The sequence below is a fragment of the Gorilla gorilla genome, chromosome 4 (genome assembly GCF_029281585.2).
Source record: "Gorilla gorilla gorilla isolate KB3781 chromosome 4, NHGRI_mGorGor1-v2.1_pri, whole genome shotgun sequence".
NCBI classification, from domain to species: Eukaryota; Metazoa; Chordata; class Mammalia; order Primates; family Hominidae; genus Gorilla; species Gorilla gorilla.
In genome coordinates this window covers 60,665,071-60,680,683 of record NC_073228.2, presented here as the reverse complement: position 1 = coordinate 60,680,683, position 15,613 = coordinate 60,665,071, and the positions used below count along the sequence as shown (strand labels likewise).

The 15,613-nt window shown below is 50.4% G+C and overlaps 1 protein-coding gene across 7 annotated transcripts in view; it reads left to right on the top strand.

The window, feature by feature from the left end:
- The window catches only part of RHBDL3 (rhomboid like 3), a 55,559-nt gene extending 45,552 nt beyond the window's left edge, over positions 1–10,007 (top strand). For all 7 annotated transcript variants that reach the window (XM_055388528.2, XM_031010992.3, XM_031010995.3 and 4 more), the window contains 2 exons: positions 4,614–4,674; positions 9,540–10,007. In XM_055388528.2, the coding sequence (XP_055244503.1) occupies positions 4,614–4,674; positions 9,540–9,984 (506 nt within the window). In that variant the 3' untranslated portion in view covers positions 9,985–10,007. The remainder of the gene's footprint in view (positions 1–4,613; positions 4,675–9,539) is intronic.
- Positions 10,008–15,613: the final 5,606 nt, after the last annotated feature.

Sequence of the window (15,613 nt, the reverse complement as noted above, 5' to 3'; positions counted from 1 at the left end):
GGACTGGATCAGCTTGGCAAGCTCCAGGGCTTTCAGGGTCCAGGCAGATGTTGTAAACCCATAAAGCGGGCCTGGGAAGTGCTGTGGCAGAACTGGAGTCATTCAGATTCAGATTTTTTCAAGCCACTCTGCAGGGCAAACTCCCCGTCTTTGTCTCAGGTCAAGATACTGTCACACATTTGGATGATGCCTACTGTGCCAGGCAGTGGTCTTAGTGCTTTACATATATTAATTCATTTCATTCTCACAACCACCTGATGAGGTGGGGAACTGAGATAAGGTGCAGTTGTTATCTCAAATTCACAAATGAAAACGACAGAGAAGAAGGAATTATGAGCCACCCCACTGATGGCCAACCAGGCCAAAAATAAGGATGGCGCATTTAACATCTATCCCAGATAGGGCCCAGGAGGGGCATGGAGGCAGGAGATCTCAGATAAAGGAGAGAGCTGTCCATACATTCTAACTTACTTTGCCTGATATTATCACTCAGGACATAGTGAAAGAGACACTGTCTTCAGATAAGATATTCACTTAGGCCAGGCTTGGTGGCTCACGCCCTACAATCCCAGCACTTTGGGAGGCCGAGGAAGGTGAATTGCTTGAGCCCAGGAGTTCTGAACCAGCCTGGGCAACATAGGGAGACCCCATCTCTACAAAAAATTTGAAAATTAGCCGGGTGTGGTACAGTGTGCCTACAGTCCCAGCTAGTTGGGAGGCTGAGGTGGGAGGATCACTTGAGCCCAGAAGGTCAAGGCTGCAGTGAGCCGTGATCATGCCACTTCACTCCAGCCTGGGCAATAGAGTAAGACCCTGTCTCAAAAGGAAAAAAAAGAAAAATAATAAGATATTTACTCAGAGGGGGCCGAGCACAAATGGCTCATGCCTGTAATCCCAGCACTTTTTGTTTTGTTGTTGTTTTGAGATAGAGTCTCACCCTTTGCCCAGGCTGGAGTGCAGTGGCGCAGTATCGTCTCACTGCAGCTTCCACCTCCCAGGTTCAAGCAATTCTTGTGCCTCAGCCTCCAGAGTAGCTGGGGTTACAGGCATGTACCACCACACCCAGCTAATTTTTTTATATGTTTAGTAGAGATGGGGTTTTGCTGTTTGCCAGGCTGGTCTTGAGCTCCTGGCCTCAAGTGATCCGCCTGCGTCAGCCTCCCAAAGTGCTGGGATTACAGGCCTGAGCCACCACACCTGGCCTGTTGTTTTTGAGAAAGGGTCTCACTCTGTTGTCCAGGCCAGAGTGTGCTGGTGCAATTTCAGCTCACTGCAACCTCCACCTCCTGGGCTCAAGCAATCATCCCACCTCAGCCTCCTGAGTAGCTGGCACTACAAGTGCACACCACCACGCCCAGCTAATTTTTTATAGAGGCAGGGTTTCACCATGTTGCCCATGCTGGTCTCGAACTCTCAGGCTCAAGCATTCCTCCTGCCTTGGCCTCTCCCAAAGCACTGGGATTACAGGCGTGAGCACCTAGCCTGTAATCCCAGCACTTTGGGAGGCCGAGGCTGGAGGACCACTTGAGGCCAGGAGTTCGAGACCAACCTGACAACATAGTGAAGTTCCATATCTACAAAAAATAAAAAATTTAGCCAGGTGTGGTGGCACATGCCCATAATCCTAGCTACCTGGGAAGCTGGGGCAGGAGGATTACTTGAGCCCAGGAGTTTGAGGCTGCAGTGAGCTATGATTGCATTGCTGCATTCCAGCCTGGTTGGCAGAGTGAAACCCTGTCTCTTAAAAAGAAAAAGTCTTCTGTACTTTTGCTTTTAATTGTGATAAATGTACATACCATAAAATGTACCACTTAAAGTATACAGTTACATTTTAAATGTACAGTTCAATGGCATTAAGTACATTCATACATTCACATTGTACAATCATCGCCATCTGTCTCCAGAACTCTTTTCATCTTACAAAACTGAAACTCTGTACCCACTAAACAATGACTCCCCACCCCCTCCTCCCTCCAGCCCCTGGCAACCACCATTCTACTTTCTGTCTCCATGAATTTAATTACTCTATACTTCATCTAAGTGGAATCATACAGTATTTAGCTTTCTGTGACTGCCTTATTTCACTTAGCATAAGGTCCTCCAGGTTTATTCATGCTGTAACATGGGTCAGAATTCCCTCCCTTTTTTTTTTTTTTTTTTGAGACGAGTCTAGCTCTGTCGTCCAGGCTGGAGTGCAGTGGTGTGATCTCGGCTCACTGCAAGCTCCGCCTCCCGGGTTCACGCCATTCGCCTGCCTCAACCTCCAGAGTAGCTGGGACTACAGGCACCTGCCACCATGCCTGGCTAATTTTTTTGTATTTTTAGTAGAGATGGGATTTCACCATGTTAGCCAGGATGGTCTCGATCTCCTTTGACTTTCTGATCCGTCCACCTCGGCCTCCCAAAGTGCTGGGATTATAGGCGTGAGCCACCGCCTTTTTAAGGCTGAATTGTATTCCATTGTATGTATATATCAGCAGGTGACAACGTTATCCTGCCATCTGCTTCTTAGCTTGGAACATGAAGATTAGACTTCCTACCTAAAAAGGGAAGGCAGGTGGCTCACCTCACCTTCTGTGAAGAAGGGGTGGCCGGTCAGTGAGGAAGAGTCAGGGAAGGGAGGAGGTGGGCAAGAAACCAAATATATAGACATATGTATGTATATTTCACGTATCCATCCATCCGTGGACACTGGGGTGGCTTCCATGCCTTGCCTATGGTGAATAATGCTGCTATGAACATGGGTATCACTTTTTTTTATTTTTATTTTTTTTTGAGACGGAGTCTGGCTCAAGTGATCCACCCGCCTCGGCCTCCCAAAGTGCTGGGATTACAGGCATGAGCCACCGCGCCCAGCTGGGTATCACCTTTAAGGGAGAATTGAAATCCATGGAGGGGACATTATAGGGAAGGAAAGCCTGGCAAACAACAGCAAGAAGAACCGTTAGGGGTGAGAGCCCTTCCCAGGGCTCCCAGGGAGACAGGGAGCACCCCATCATGTGGGCTGGAGGGCCATCTTGTTGGCTACTTGGCAGTGGGTGTCCGCCTTTGGGAAGAGATGTCCCATTAGATGATTCCCAAGTTTCCTCCCATCCTAGGGTTTCAGCTTGAAGGGGGGCTGCGGTGCCTACCATCCACTAACTGAGCCAGCTCAGATTGGGTCGCTAGATTCAGGGGAGGGCACTGACTCCTGTTTTCTTCCTCGTCTCCTGGCAAGGCTCCTCTGTGGGCAGACACCAGCAGATGACACCGATATCCTGCCATCTGCTTCCTAGCATGGAACATGTCGGCAAGCGAAGACAGGCTTTCCATCTAAAGCGGGACCGCAGGTGGCCCACACTTCACTTTCTGTGAAGAAGGGGTTGCTGGTCAGTGAGGAAGGATGGGGAGAAGGGAGGAGGTGGGCAAGAACTGAAGGCCGTGAGGATTTCCCCCTCTTTGGCATCTGCTCTGTGTCCTGCTTGCTTGACTGAAGCGTTCATAGATGTTAGTGTCCATGCCAGTGTTCAGGGCCTCTGTAAAGTTACACGGATGTTCCTGCAACCTCAAAGAAGTGCCAGACGTGCCCCCGAGCTGGGCCTGGGCCAGGCAGCAAAGGCAGATTGGGTGGTGGGAGAGAACCAAAGTCCCCTGGTTGTGCCCTCCTTCCCTGGGACTTATGTGTTCCAGGAAGATTCCGGGCTTATTTCTGTGCACGCGCACATCTGTATAAATGGAATAGTGCTTTGAATGCACTGCAGGAGTGCCTCTCAAAGGAATCCTGTGGTGAAGTCTTTTGTAAAGTGAAAAGTCCTTTTGTAAAGCGAATAATTGTACTGTTTATCTGCTTTGGAGGTTCCGAGTTTTCCAAGATTCTCAGGGGAGAGAGGGAGTTGTTTGAAGGCCACCTGGCCCACCCCCTCTCCAGTATCTGATTCTCCTCTGGAGCATCACATCACCTTTCTGAGTGATGTGAAACCCCCGATGGTTGGGAAACTCATGAAGCCTGCAAGACGGACCATTCTATCTCTGGAGAGCTCTGCTTACTAGAAATGGAAACTTACTCTGAGCTAAAAAGTCTCTCTCTGAAGTTTTCATCCATTGCATCTTCTGCTCGCAGGTTACACTGAATCGAATGTGCCCTTTCCTTGTGTTGACTCATTTGATATTTGACAACAATGAACTTGACCCCTGAGTCCCCTCTTTTTTGAGCTAAAAGATCCTGGCTTCCCCATTCATTCCTCATTTGCAGGATTTTGAGCTCTTTTATCATCCTGGTGGTTCTGTCTTGACTTTGCTTGGTTGGCTGTCCTGCATCCTTTGCAATCGTGGAGCTCAGCAATGAATGCAGCTCTGAGATGTTCTCTGTCCATGTTGAGGAGACAGGGCCTCTCCTCTTCCTAGATCTGGAGTCCCTTCCTCTTGTTAGTCCAGCTCAAGAACTCTTATGACAGGAGTAAACTTGCTGTTGCCTAAAATCTCAAAGCCATGTGGTGTGTTCTGCTACTAAGCCACAACCCTCTCATTCGGGACTTCACGGAGATCCTTATTTTAATGTCAGGTTTTCTTAAGCAAGACACACCGGCAGAAGAGTGGTCTAATCTGGAACTGACTGAACTCTCCTTTTTCCCTAGAATTGGTCAGGCATGAAGTGCCAGTTCAAGCTGCTGCGGATGGCTGTGGCCCTTATCTGTAGTAAGTACTGATGGGGCGCTGGGGGACCAAAGCCTGGCACCAGGCCCTGGGGTTCAAAGATGGCACAGTTCCTGCCCTTCACGGGCTTGTGGTCAAGAAAAAAAAAGTGGGACATGTCAATGGTGTGCAAAAAAGTAGGGATATTGTGAGAGCTGTCTGTCCTGCTGTGCTGCTTCGTAACCATTCATCTTTTATTTATTTATCTATTTTTAAAAATTATATTTTCATCTTTTTTTTTGAGACAGGGTGTCTCCCTCTGTCATCCAGGCTGCAGTGCAGTGGCACAATCATAGCTCACTGCAGCATCAGACTCCTGCCTGGGCTCCGGTGATCCTCCCTCCTCAGCCTCCCAAATAGCTGGGACTACACATGTGTGGGTCCATGCCTGGCTGTTTAAAATTTTTGGCAGAGATGGGGGTCTTGCCATGTTGCCCAGGCTGGTGTTGAACTCCTGGGCTCAAGCAATCCTCCTGCCTTGGCCTCTCAAGTTGCTGGGATTACAGGTGTGAGTCACCACGCCCGGCCTTTTATTTTATTTTATATTTTATTTTATATTTATTTTATTTTATTTTTATTTTATTTTATTTTATTTTATTTTATTTTATTTTATTTTTGAGATGGAGCCTCCCTCTGTAGCCCAGGCTAGAGTGCAGTGGTGTGATCTCGGCTCACCACAACCTCCACCTCCCGGGTTCAAGTGATTCTCCTGTCTCAGCCCCCCAAGTAGCTAGGATTACAGGCACGTGCCACCACGCCCAGCTCCTTTTTTGTATTTTTTGTAAAGACGGGGTTTCACCATGTTGGCCAGGCTGGTCTCAAACTCCTGACCTCAGGTGATCTGCCCGCCTTGGCCTCCCAAAGTGCTGGGATTACAGGCATGAGCCACCATGCCTGGCCCCAGCCTATTTTTTCATCTTTTTATTGACATATAATATGCAAACAGAAAAGTGCTTAAGGACCAGCACCCAGATCAAGACAAATAACTTCCTAACCTTTTTGGTCCTTTGGATCCTTTGAGATCCCTTGTTGAAAGTCCAAGACCCTGTCGCCAGAAAAATACATATATGTGCACTCATGTGCATACACACATATATCAAAAGCTGCAGTTTTAGCAGGTTCGCAAACTGTAACTAGTCCAAGAACCCCTAGGAACAAGATGTCTTCAGGGCCCTAGTTGGGAGAGCTCAGAGCTACCTACAGAGGTCATTCTGAGTGTTAGAGGCAAGCCAGGTGTCCACCAAGTAAACACGGTGTAAGAGGACATTTCAGGCAAAGCTGCAGCCTGAACTAACATATAGATGGGTGAAGGGTCATGGCCAGCAAGTTGGTTAGCAAAACCAAGAAATTCGTTTTGGGATTGTGTGTGATTTTGATCAGAGATAAAGTTAGTGAAATAGTATGAGTCAGATTGTTAAGGGCTTTAAATGCTAAGAAAAGAAAATGTACTTCACTTTGCGTTCCCTGGGATCCCACTGGAGGGCTTTCAACAAGAGAGTTATTGATGGATAACCAGAGTTTTAGAAAACCAGTCAGGCTGCAGTGTGGAGAATAGATTGTGGGGACAAGGGGGATAAGACCAAAGACCAAAGGCCATAGGGCTCTTTCTGAGATCGAAAGAGATGAGTCTGAACAGAAGCAATGGAGGTAGGGGTTGGGCAGTGTGGCTGACGCCTGTAATCCCAGCACTTTGGGAGGCCAAGGTGGGAGGATCGCTTGAGCCCAGGAGTTTAAGACCAGCCTTGGCAATATAGCAAGACCTTGTCTCTACAAAAAAAAAAAAAAAAAAAATACAAAAAAATTAGCCCGGCATGGTGGCTTGCGCCTGTAGTCCTAGCTACTTAGACTGAGGCAGGAAGATCTCTTGAGCCTAGGAGTTCAATACCAGCCTGGGCGACAGAGCAAGACCCTGTCTCCACACACACACACACACAAATTAAAAATTAGCCAGGCATGGTGGCTTATGCCTATAGTCCTAGCCCAGGAGCTTGAGGCAGCAGTGAGCTATGATCATGCCACTGCACTCCAGCCTGTGTGACAGAGCGAGACCTTGCCTTAAAAAGAAAAAAAGAAAGAAAAGGCCAGGCACAGTGGCTCACGCCTGTACTCCCAGCACTTTGAGAGGCCAAAGCGAGTAGATCACCTGAGGTCAGGAGTTTGAGACCAGCCTGACCAACATGGTGAAACCCTGTCTCTACTAAAAATACAAAAATTAGCCGGGTGTGGTGGCGCGTGCCTGTAATCCCAGTTACTCAGGAGGCTGAGGCAGGAGAATCCGTTGAACCTGGGAGGCGGAGGTTGCAGTGAGCCGAGATCATGCCACTGCACTCCAGCCTCAGGGACAGAGCGAGACGCGAGACTCTGTCTCAAAACAAAAAAAACAATGAGGATAGAAGAGGGAGTGAACGCATTTTCTCATCCAGTCCTCCAAACCCACCTAGAAAGGGTATTATTATTAGCTTAATTTATAGGTAGAAACTCCAGGCTCAGAGAGTTAGGTTCCTAGCCCAAGGTCACCCAGCTAAGAAGTGATAGAGCCAGAATTCGGAGCCAGCCTGTGCCATTTCAAATGTCCCACATGTTAGCCAAGCTAGACAGTAAGCACCTGGGCTTTCTCTGGGTCAGCCACCTGCTGTGTAGGTAAGAGGAAGACTGAGTCCGAACAAACCTGGGATGGAGGGTCAGGCCTGGGAGGGCTCCACTTCAGTTCACGGAGGGTCAGGCCTGGGAAGGCTCCGCTTCAATTCACGTCCACCTTCCTTACTTCTTACCCCATGGCTTTCAAGAAATCGGGTCTGCCCCTGACCCTCTGTGGGTCTCTCTGGATCTGTTTCCTGGATGGGGCTGGAGAATCTCTCATCCCAGGAAGGAACTTCTAGCCTTAAAACCTGAGGACTCCTTGAGTCAGGGCATTAGGGTGCAGTGGGGTGGCAGTGGGTGTGGCATAGCTTCTGCGTCTGCTTAGGCTCTGAGTTTGTTCGTTTTTGAGGAAGGAAAGAGAAGCATGAGTCTTGTTGTTTAAAAAAAAAAAAAAATCCGGCCGGACGCGGTGGCTCACGGTTGTAATCCCAGCACTTTGGGAGGCCGAGGCGGACGGATCACGAGGTCAGGAGATGGAGACCATCCTGGCTAACACGGTGAAACCCCGTCTCTACTAAAAATACAAAAAATTAGCCGGGTGTGGTGGCACACGCCTGTAGTCCCAGCTACTGGGGAGGCTGAGGCAGGAGAATGGCATGAACCCGGGAGGCGGAGCTTGCAGTGAGCCGAGATCGCGCCACTGCACTCCAGCCTGGGCAATAGAGCGAGACTCCGTCTCAAAAAAAAAAAAAAAATCCAACCGTAAGCATCATAAAAACTAAAATGCTGTATCGGAGTTGGAGGCCATCATCTTTCATGCCTCCTTTATCAAACCCTGGACCTGGGGAGCCAAGGCTGGAAGGCTGTCCCAGGGCAGGAGTGGGAGAGCGGAGGGCGGAGGGTCGGTCCCTGGATGCGCCTTTTCTGCCATCTATCGGCCATCCTTGGAGTTGCAGGGCTCAGCCCAGAAGGCTGGGCAACCCCAAGGGAAATGAAGGTCCCTGGACGTTCTGGCACCCCATGCAGTGGTTAGGGTGGAGAGAAGTGCCCTGGCTCATTAACTGGTAGCTAAATAGGTATAATATTCCCCTCAAAGGGCTTTATTTCAGTGTCAATTTTGCCTTGGTTTTCTCATCTGTAAAATGGGAATAAGAATACCTACCCTCGGTGTTCTTTTGGTAGTGGATAATGGGATGGCAGTTTCCTAGCGCCCGTCCTTTCAAAAGACTCATCCCCACTTGACTGGCTGACCCAAGAAGTTCACACAAGAAGCGTGGCTTGGTGATCAGGATGAAGGCATCTTAGAATCTGTTACGGGTCTGGGTGTGGTGGCTCATGCCTATAATCCTAGCACTGTGGGAGGCTGAGGCAGGAGACTCACTTGAGCCCAGGAGTTCAGGCCTGAGCAACATAGTAAGACCTCATCTCTACAAAAAAAAAAAATTTTTTTTAATTACCCAGATGTGGTGGTGGGTGCCTGTAGTCCCAGCTACTTGGGAGGCTGAGATGGGAGGATCACCTGAGCCCGGGAGGTTGAGGCTGAAGTGAGCTGTGATGGTGCCGCTGTACTCCCGCCTAGAGTGAGACCTGTGTCAACAAGAACAACAAAAAGAATCTGTTAAGGGGTCAATTCAGCAATTTGTTGGGGTCGGGGTTTTCTTTTTTTGTTTGTTTTTGAGACAGTCTTGCTCTGTCGCCCCGGCTGCAGCGCAGTAGTGCAATCTCAGCTCACTGCAACCTCCACCTCCTGGGTTCAAGCAATTCTGCCTCAGCCTCCTGAGTAGCTGGGATTACGGGAGCCCACCACCACACCCAGCTAATTTTTGTATTTTTAGTAGAGACTGGGTTTCACCATGTTAGCCAGGCTGGTCTCGAACTCCTGACCTCAGGTGATCCACCCGCCTCGGCCTCCCAAAGTGCTGAGATTACAGGTGTGAGCTGCTGCACCCGGCCAAATGTCACCTCTTTAGAGAGGTCTTGCGTGACTCCCCGAGCTAAAGAATTTCCCTCCTTAAACCAGGCATTGCTTTTACATCACCTGTTTCCCCCCATAGATGTCTCTCTTCCTGAAATTATCTCATGTATGTAATTGCTTACTGGTTTATTGCTAGACCCTGTAAGCTCTGGGAGAACAGAGATTTGCCTGCCTCCTTCACTACTGTGTCCCCAGTGCAGAGAATGGTGCTTGGCCTAATAGGGAATGAATTCATGGGTGGGTGATGAAGTGAAGGCCCTCAGCCCCTGCTCAGGGCCCTCCTGTGACATCTCTCTGCTTCCTCCCCTTGCAGTGAGCATGGAGTTTGGGCGGGCCGTGTGGCTCCGCTTCCACCCGTCGGCCTATCCCCCGTGCCCTCACCCAAGCTTTGTGGCGCACTTGGGTGGCGTGGCCGTGGGCATCACCCTGGGCGTGGTGGTCCTGAGGAACTACGAGCAGAGGCTCCAGGACCAGTCACTGTGGTGGATTTTTGTGGCCATGTACACCGTCTTCGTGCTGTTCGCCGTCTTCTGGAACATCTTTGCCTACACCCTGCTGGACTTGAAGCTGCCGCCTCCCCCCTGAGGGCTGGAGGCCCAAGGTCGGGGAGGGGAGGGAAAAGCAGCACCCACAGGGAGCACCTGCGAGGTTTCTTCTCATCACCAGCTCAGCTAGGCCGGGCAGACAAGGACAGAAGACTCTGGGCCACTGTAATATTTGTGTTTAGATTTGGACACACAGTGGAGACCCTTTTCTGAAAGGCACCTGGCGGAGGAGTTGATGTGGCTGCTGTCGTTTTTCTTGGCTGCTCTGATGACATCGGGCCAGGGTGAAGGTCTGGGGTGGGGTGTGAGAGTGGCCCTCCCTCACCTGGGCTGGGCTTCTTCCATGGGGCCAGGGGGTGCCCCCTCACTGCTGTGGATTGAGCAGCAGCTTCTTCCTCCTCCTCTACCCTCAGAGACCCTAAGAGACATGGGAAGGCTCGAAGGTTGTTGCATCCAGGCATGGCCCCTCTCTAGCTCAGAGATAATTGCAGGCCATGTGGTGTCTCCTTGACACCTGCTGTGTCTGGGGCTCCAGTAAGAAGAGGGCCTACTGGACATGTCAGCTGTGACCTGGCTGAAACCAGTCTGCCCTCCTGGGCTGGTTGATGTGCACTGGGGCATGATCTGTTGTGCCTGGGTTGGGCAGAGCAGGGAGCCTGTAGGTTCTAGGACCCCTCTTGTGCTGGGGGTACCCAGTGAGAGGGACCCATGCAGGGGGAATAAACTTCATTCCAAGTTCCACCCTGGAGAAGACAGACCCAGGACCAGCTTCAGACTTCTCCCTCCCTGTCTTCCAGGATATTGGCATCTCACACGGGTGCCCCAGCCTCCATGCCCAGCCTTGTTTTAGGGTCTTTTTCTTTCCTTTTGCTGCCCTGACACTACTTTGTGCCTCTCTTTGGTTATGGAGACAGTGTTTTGAAACATTCATGCGTGTGTGTGTGTATGCGTGTGTGTGTGTGTATATGTGTGTATGTGATGGGAAAGGTAATTGAGGCAAGTCAGCGCCTGCAGAGAAGGCATGGAGGATGCAGGGGGCCCATGTGGGCATCCGTGAGAGGCAGGAGATCGTGGTGTGCTGTGGTTGCTGAGTGTCCTTGCTTTGACAAAGCCTGCCCCCTTCCTTCCCATCTCCTGTCCCTTCCACACCTGCCCCTGAGCATCACTGACCGGTGGCAGAATGGCCGTGCTGGAGGGAGAGCTCAAGCCCTCCAAGGATCCCTGGATGCTGAGGTTTGCCAGGTTCAGCTCTTGTTTCCCTCTGAGATGGCCTTCATATCCAAAAAGGTTCCATCCTATCTCCCTTAGGAGAGAAAGAGCTTTGGGGGCGCAAGAGAGGCTGGGGTAGGAATGTTGAGGCCATGTGTCCATTTGAGTTAGGGGGACAGGAGGCTACAGGAAGAGGAATTCCAATTTAGTTGGAAAACTTTGCCTCGGGAGAATTGTTGGGTGCATGGATGAACCTCAGAGGGAGGGCAGCCAGTAACCTCGGAGGCTTGGATGCGGGAGAGAACATGGTGGTTATCAAATCCACCCCACCCCATTACACAGGTGAGAAAACAAGATGGAGGGAATGACCCTCCTAACAGGAGCTGGTGCAGGCCCTGAATAGAGGGCATGAGGATGACCTTTGACAAAAGATGACACTCCCTTTATCGTGCTCTTGGAATTCTCAACCACTGACAGCCCAGAAGAACAAAGAACGTCAGGCCTGGGAGGAGGCAGGGGGGCTGGGCGTGTCCAGAAACAGAGGCAGGAGTGTGGGAACGGTCTTCCTCCAGCCTCGTGCCCATCCCGGCCCTTGAGTGTAGCAGGGTCCAGGGCCAGTCAGGCCAGGCATTTGGGGTCTTGGGCCACAGTGGCTTCCCATCCTGGTGACTACATGTAAATAGGCTCACTCACTTACTGGCAGGTGAGGCCCAGCCATACCGCATCTTGGCCCACTGCTAAATAGATTGCCTTGGCCTCATCCACATATGTAGTTCCCTAGGTCCTGCTCCCCTGCACCAGTGCCATGCTGAGGGCCGCAGCCTGTGGCACTGTGGGCCCACGCCTTTGGCGGTGTTGCGTCAGCCTGGGGCGTCTTGTGTGTGCCCTGCCCACCGTTCTCTGCCCTAGTGATAGAAAGATGTAGATGGAAGTCAGTGCCTCAGAGGAGGAGGCTCTGAGGCTGTGGAGCTGGGCTCAGGGAAGACCGGGGGAGGATGCAGGAGTCAGGACATTGCTGCCTCTGCCTGGGCTGCAGCCACACTAAGCTGAGCGATGAGGTCCTTTCCTGGAGGGATGGAGAATCCCCTCCAGATTCCTGTCCTGGCCCCTGGGGCTTCTGTGGTGTGGGTGGAATGAGCAGAGTGCCACCTCTGTCTGGTATGACCTGGAGAGGGGGCTTCCTCTCTCAGGGGTGAGAAAGCATTGAACTAGAAGACTCTAGAAATCCCTCATAGAAGCACTCAGCTCCCTCGGGGACTCCCAGGGAAGCTTGTTACTGAGAAGGACAGTGGAGGTGGAATCGTGTCTCCCACCATGTTAAGTGTGTCCTCTGCTGCCAAGGACCCTCGTCTACACCTTAGACCACCAGCCCCAGCTGTTCCCTGTCAGCACACCCACCTCCACCCCCTCTCCCAACCATGACTTCCAAGCGGGGCCACAGGGTGGGGTCATAGGTCACTTCACCTGACCCAGGCCTCTCCCCAGGTCAGGAGGCAGCTGTCTGGTCAGAGGGGTTCTCTTTGTGGCATCTGGCTTTCTCCTCAGCAGGTCCCACCACCCTCTCAGCAGCACTTCCCCATGACCAAGGCTGGCCGTGTCCTCCGTGCCTCTTTCCTTGTCTGAGGTGGCTGCCAGCCCAGGGGGTGGTGTGTAAATCTTCAGGCTGGTGGAGGTAGGTTGGCCTTTTATCCACAGGATACAGAAACTGAAAGCTGGGGAATCCCCAAACAGCAGCCATAGACTCACTGGCTCTCATTAAACGGGAGAGGAATCACAGAAACTGGGGAAGGGAAAACAAACCTTCAAAGGAGAAATTTCGCTTTAATGACACCATTCATCATTCATTTTTTAATTAGGAAAAGCTCCCTAATGAGGCTCTTTTGCCAGCTAATAGGACTCTCGATTTCCATGAGAACCATTCTTGCCCAGAGGATTAGGGGAGCCATTGCTCACCACGCCAGGATCTTCCCCCAGCGTCCAATTTAATTTGCAAATACGTAATGCAGATTCCCTGGGTGCCGTGAAAGCCTTTCCTGGCATCATTCATGTTGCTCCCCGTGCTGGCTGGAAAGCACGGTTCTCCTCTGCCTTAAAAACAGTGCCCAACAGTGAACTGCCCCTCCGAGGACTTGAGTAAGTGGAAAAAACAAAACACAAACTGCAATGTTTGTTTCTAAGTATTTTTGTATTGTGTACATTCTGTATATTTTTGTTGTAACATATTATTTGAGCACAGATTCCATTAAAGATTTTTTTTTTTTCCAAGCCATTGGTTATTCAGGAAGTGACCTGAAGGGCTGGCATTAGGGCCTGTTTCATCTGGGTCTGGGTCAGGATGGGTGGGAGAGGGTGAACAGCAGTGGTGGTGGATCTAGGATTTCTATAAAATACAGATTGGGGCATCAGTGCTTAGCACCAGTCTGTAGCTGTGTGCATCTTACTTAACTTTTCTCAAATCACTGAACTCTTTTGAGTGGTTGATGAAAGCTGTGATTTCTCTTCCCATAAAAATGTGTATGTAGGACGGGCATGGTGGCTCACGCCTGTAATCCCAGCACTTTGGGAGGCCGAGGCGTGTGGATCACCTGAGGTCAGGAGTTCAAGACCAGCCTGGCCAACATGATGAAACTCCGTCTGTACTAAAAATACAAAAAATTAGCTGGGTGTGGCGGCGCATGCCTGTAATCCCAGCTACTCAGGAGGCTAAGGCAAGAGAATCGCTTGAACCATGGAGGCAGAGGTTGCAGTGAGCCGAGATTGCACCACTGCACTCCAGCGTGGCAACAGAGTGAGACTCCGTCTCAAACAAAACAAAACAAAAAAAAACAGGCCAGGCGCATTGGCTCATGCCTGTAATCCCAGCACTTTGGGATGCTGAAGTGGGCGGATCATGAGGTCAGGAGTTCGAGACCAGCCTGGCCAACACAGTTAAATCCCGTCTCTACTAAAAATGCAAAAATTAACTGGGCGTTGTGGTGGGCACCTGTAATCCCAGCTACTCAGGAGGCTGAGGCAGGAGAATCGCTTGAACCCTGGAGGCGAAGGTTGCAGTGAGACGAGATCATGCCACTAAACTCCAGCCTGGGCGACAGAACTAGACTCTGTCTCAAAATAAAAAAAAAAAAAAAAAAAAAGGAAAAGAAAAGAAAATTTAAATGCTGCAGAATCTATCCAAGAACAAACTTTAGAGTGCCGTTAAGGCTAAAGGCCAAAGAACCCACTTCTGTTTAGAGTGTGGAGATCCAACTTCCCTAGAAGGAGAAATCAGGATCCTCTCTGAGCATCAGTGCTCTTATAGGTCAACTTCAGGCTAAAGTACCTGAGCCATTTAAAGGCAAGCTCCTGCCAGGCGCAGTAGCTCATGCCTGTAATCCCAGCACTTTGGGAGGCTGAGGCAGGCAGATCACTTGAGGCCAGAAGTTCGAGACCAGCCTGGCCAACATGACAAAATCACATCTCTACTAATAATACAAAAAAACTGCCAGGTGCAGTGGCTCATGCCTGTAATCCCAATATTTTGGGAGGCTGAGGCGGGCAGATCACGAGGTCAGGAGTTCCAGACCAGCCTGACCAACATGGTGAAACCCTGTCTCTACTAAAAATACAAAAATTAGCCGGGCGGTAGTGGTGCGTGCTTGTAGTCCCAGCTACTCGGGAGGCTGAGGCAGAATTGCTTGAGCCTGGGAGGCAGGGGTTGCAGTGAGCCAAGATCCTGCCACAGCACTCCAGTCTGGGTGACAGAGTGGACCCTGTCTCAATAAATAAATAAATAAATAAATAAATAATAAAGGCAAGCTCCTTGGAGAGCCAGAAGCTGTTGAATTCTCTGCCTTTGCCTTCTCTCCCTTTTTCACTTTCCTGGTTCTTCCCTTCTATTAATACTAGATCGTCATTCTTCCACACATTAATAAGGCACTTCCCAATAATAAGGTAATTAAGAAATGAAGGGCCGGGCACAGTGGCTCACACCTGTAATCCCAGCACTTTGGGAGGCCGAGGCAGGTGGATCACCTGAGGTCAGGAGTTTGAGACCAGCCTGGCCAACACGGCAAAACCCCGTCTATACTAAAAATACAAAATTAGCCAAGCATGGTGGTGCATGCCTGTAGTCCCAGCTACTCGGGAGGCTGAGGCAGGAGAATCACTTGAACCCAGGAGGCAGAGCTTGCAGTGAGCCGAGATTGCGCCATTGCACTCCAGCCTGGGCAACAAGAGCAAAACTCCATCTCAAAAAAGAAACAAACAAAAAAAACAGGTGCAGTGGCTCATGCCTGTAATCCTAGCACTTTGGGAGGCTGAGGTGGGTGGATCACCTGAGGTCGGGTGTTCGAAACTTAGCCTGACCAACGTGGGGAAACCCTGTCTCTACTGGAACTACAAAATTAGCCACGAGTGGTAGCACGTGCCTGTAATTCCAGCTACTTGGGAGGCTGAGGCAGGAGAATCGCTTGAACCTGGGAGGCGGAGGTTGCAGTGAGCCGAATTCGTGCCATTGCACTCCAGCCTAGGCAACGAGAGTGAAACTCCGTCTCAAAAAAAAAAAAAGAAATGACGATTTCCTGTGTATCTACTATGTGCTAGGCACTGAGGTAGGCATTTCCACAGCTACTTTATGTGAACTAGATATAAATAT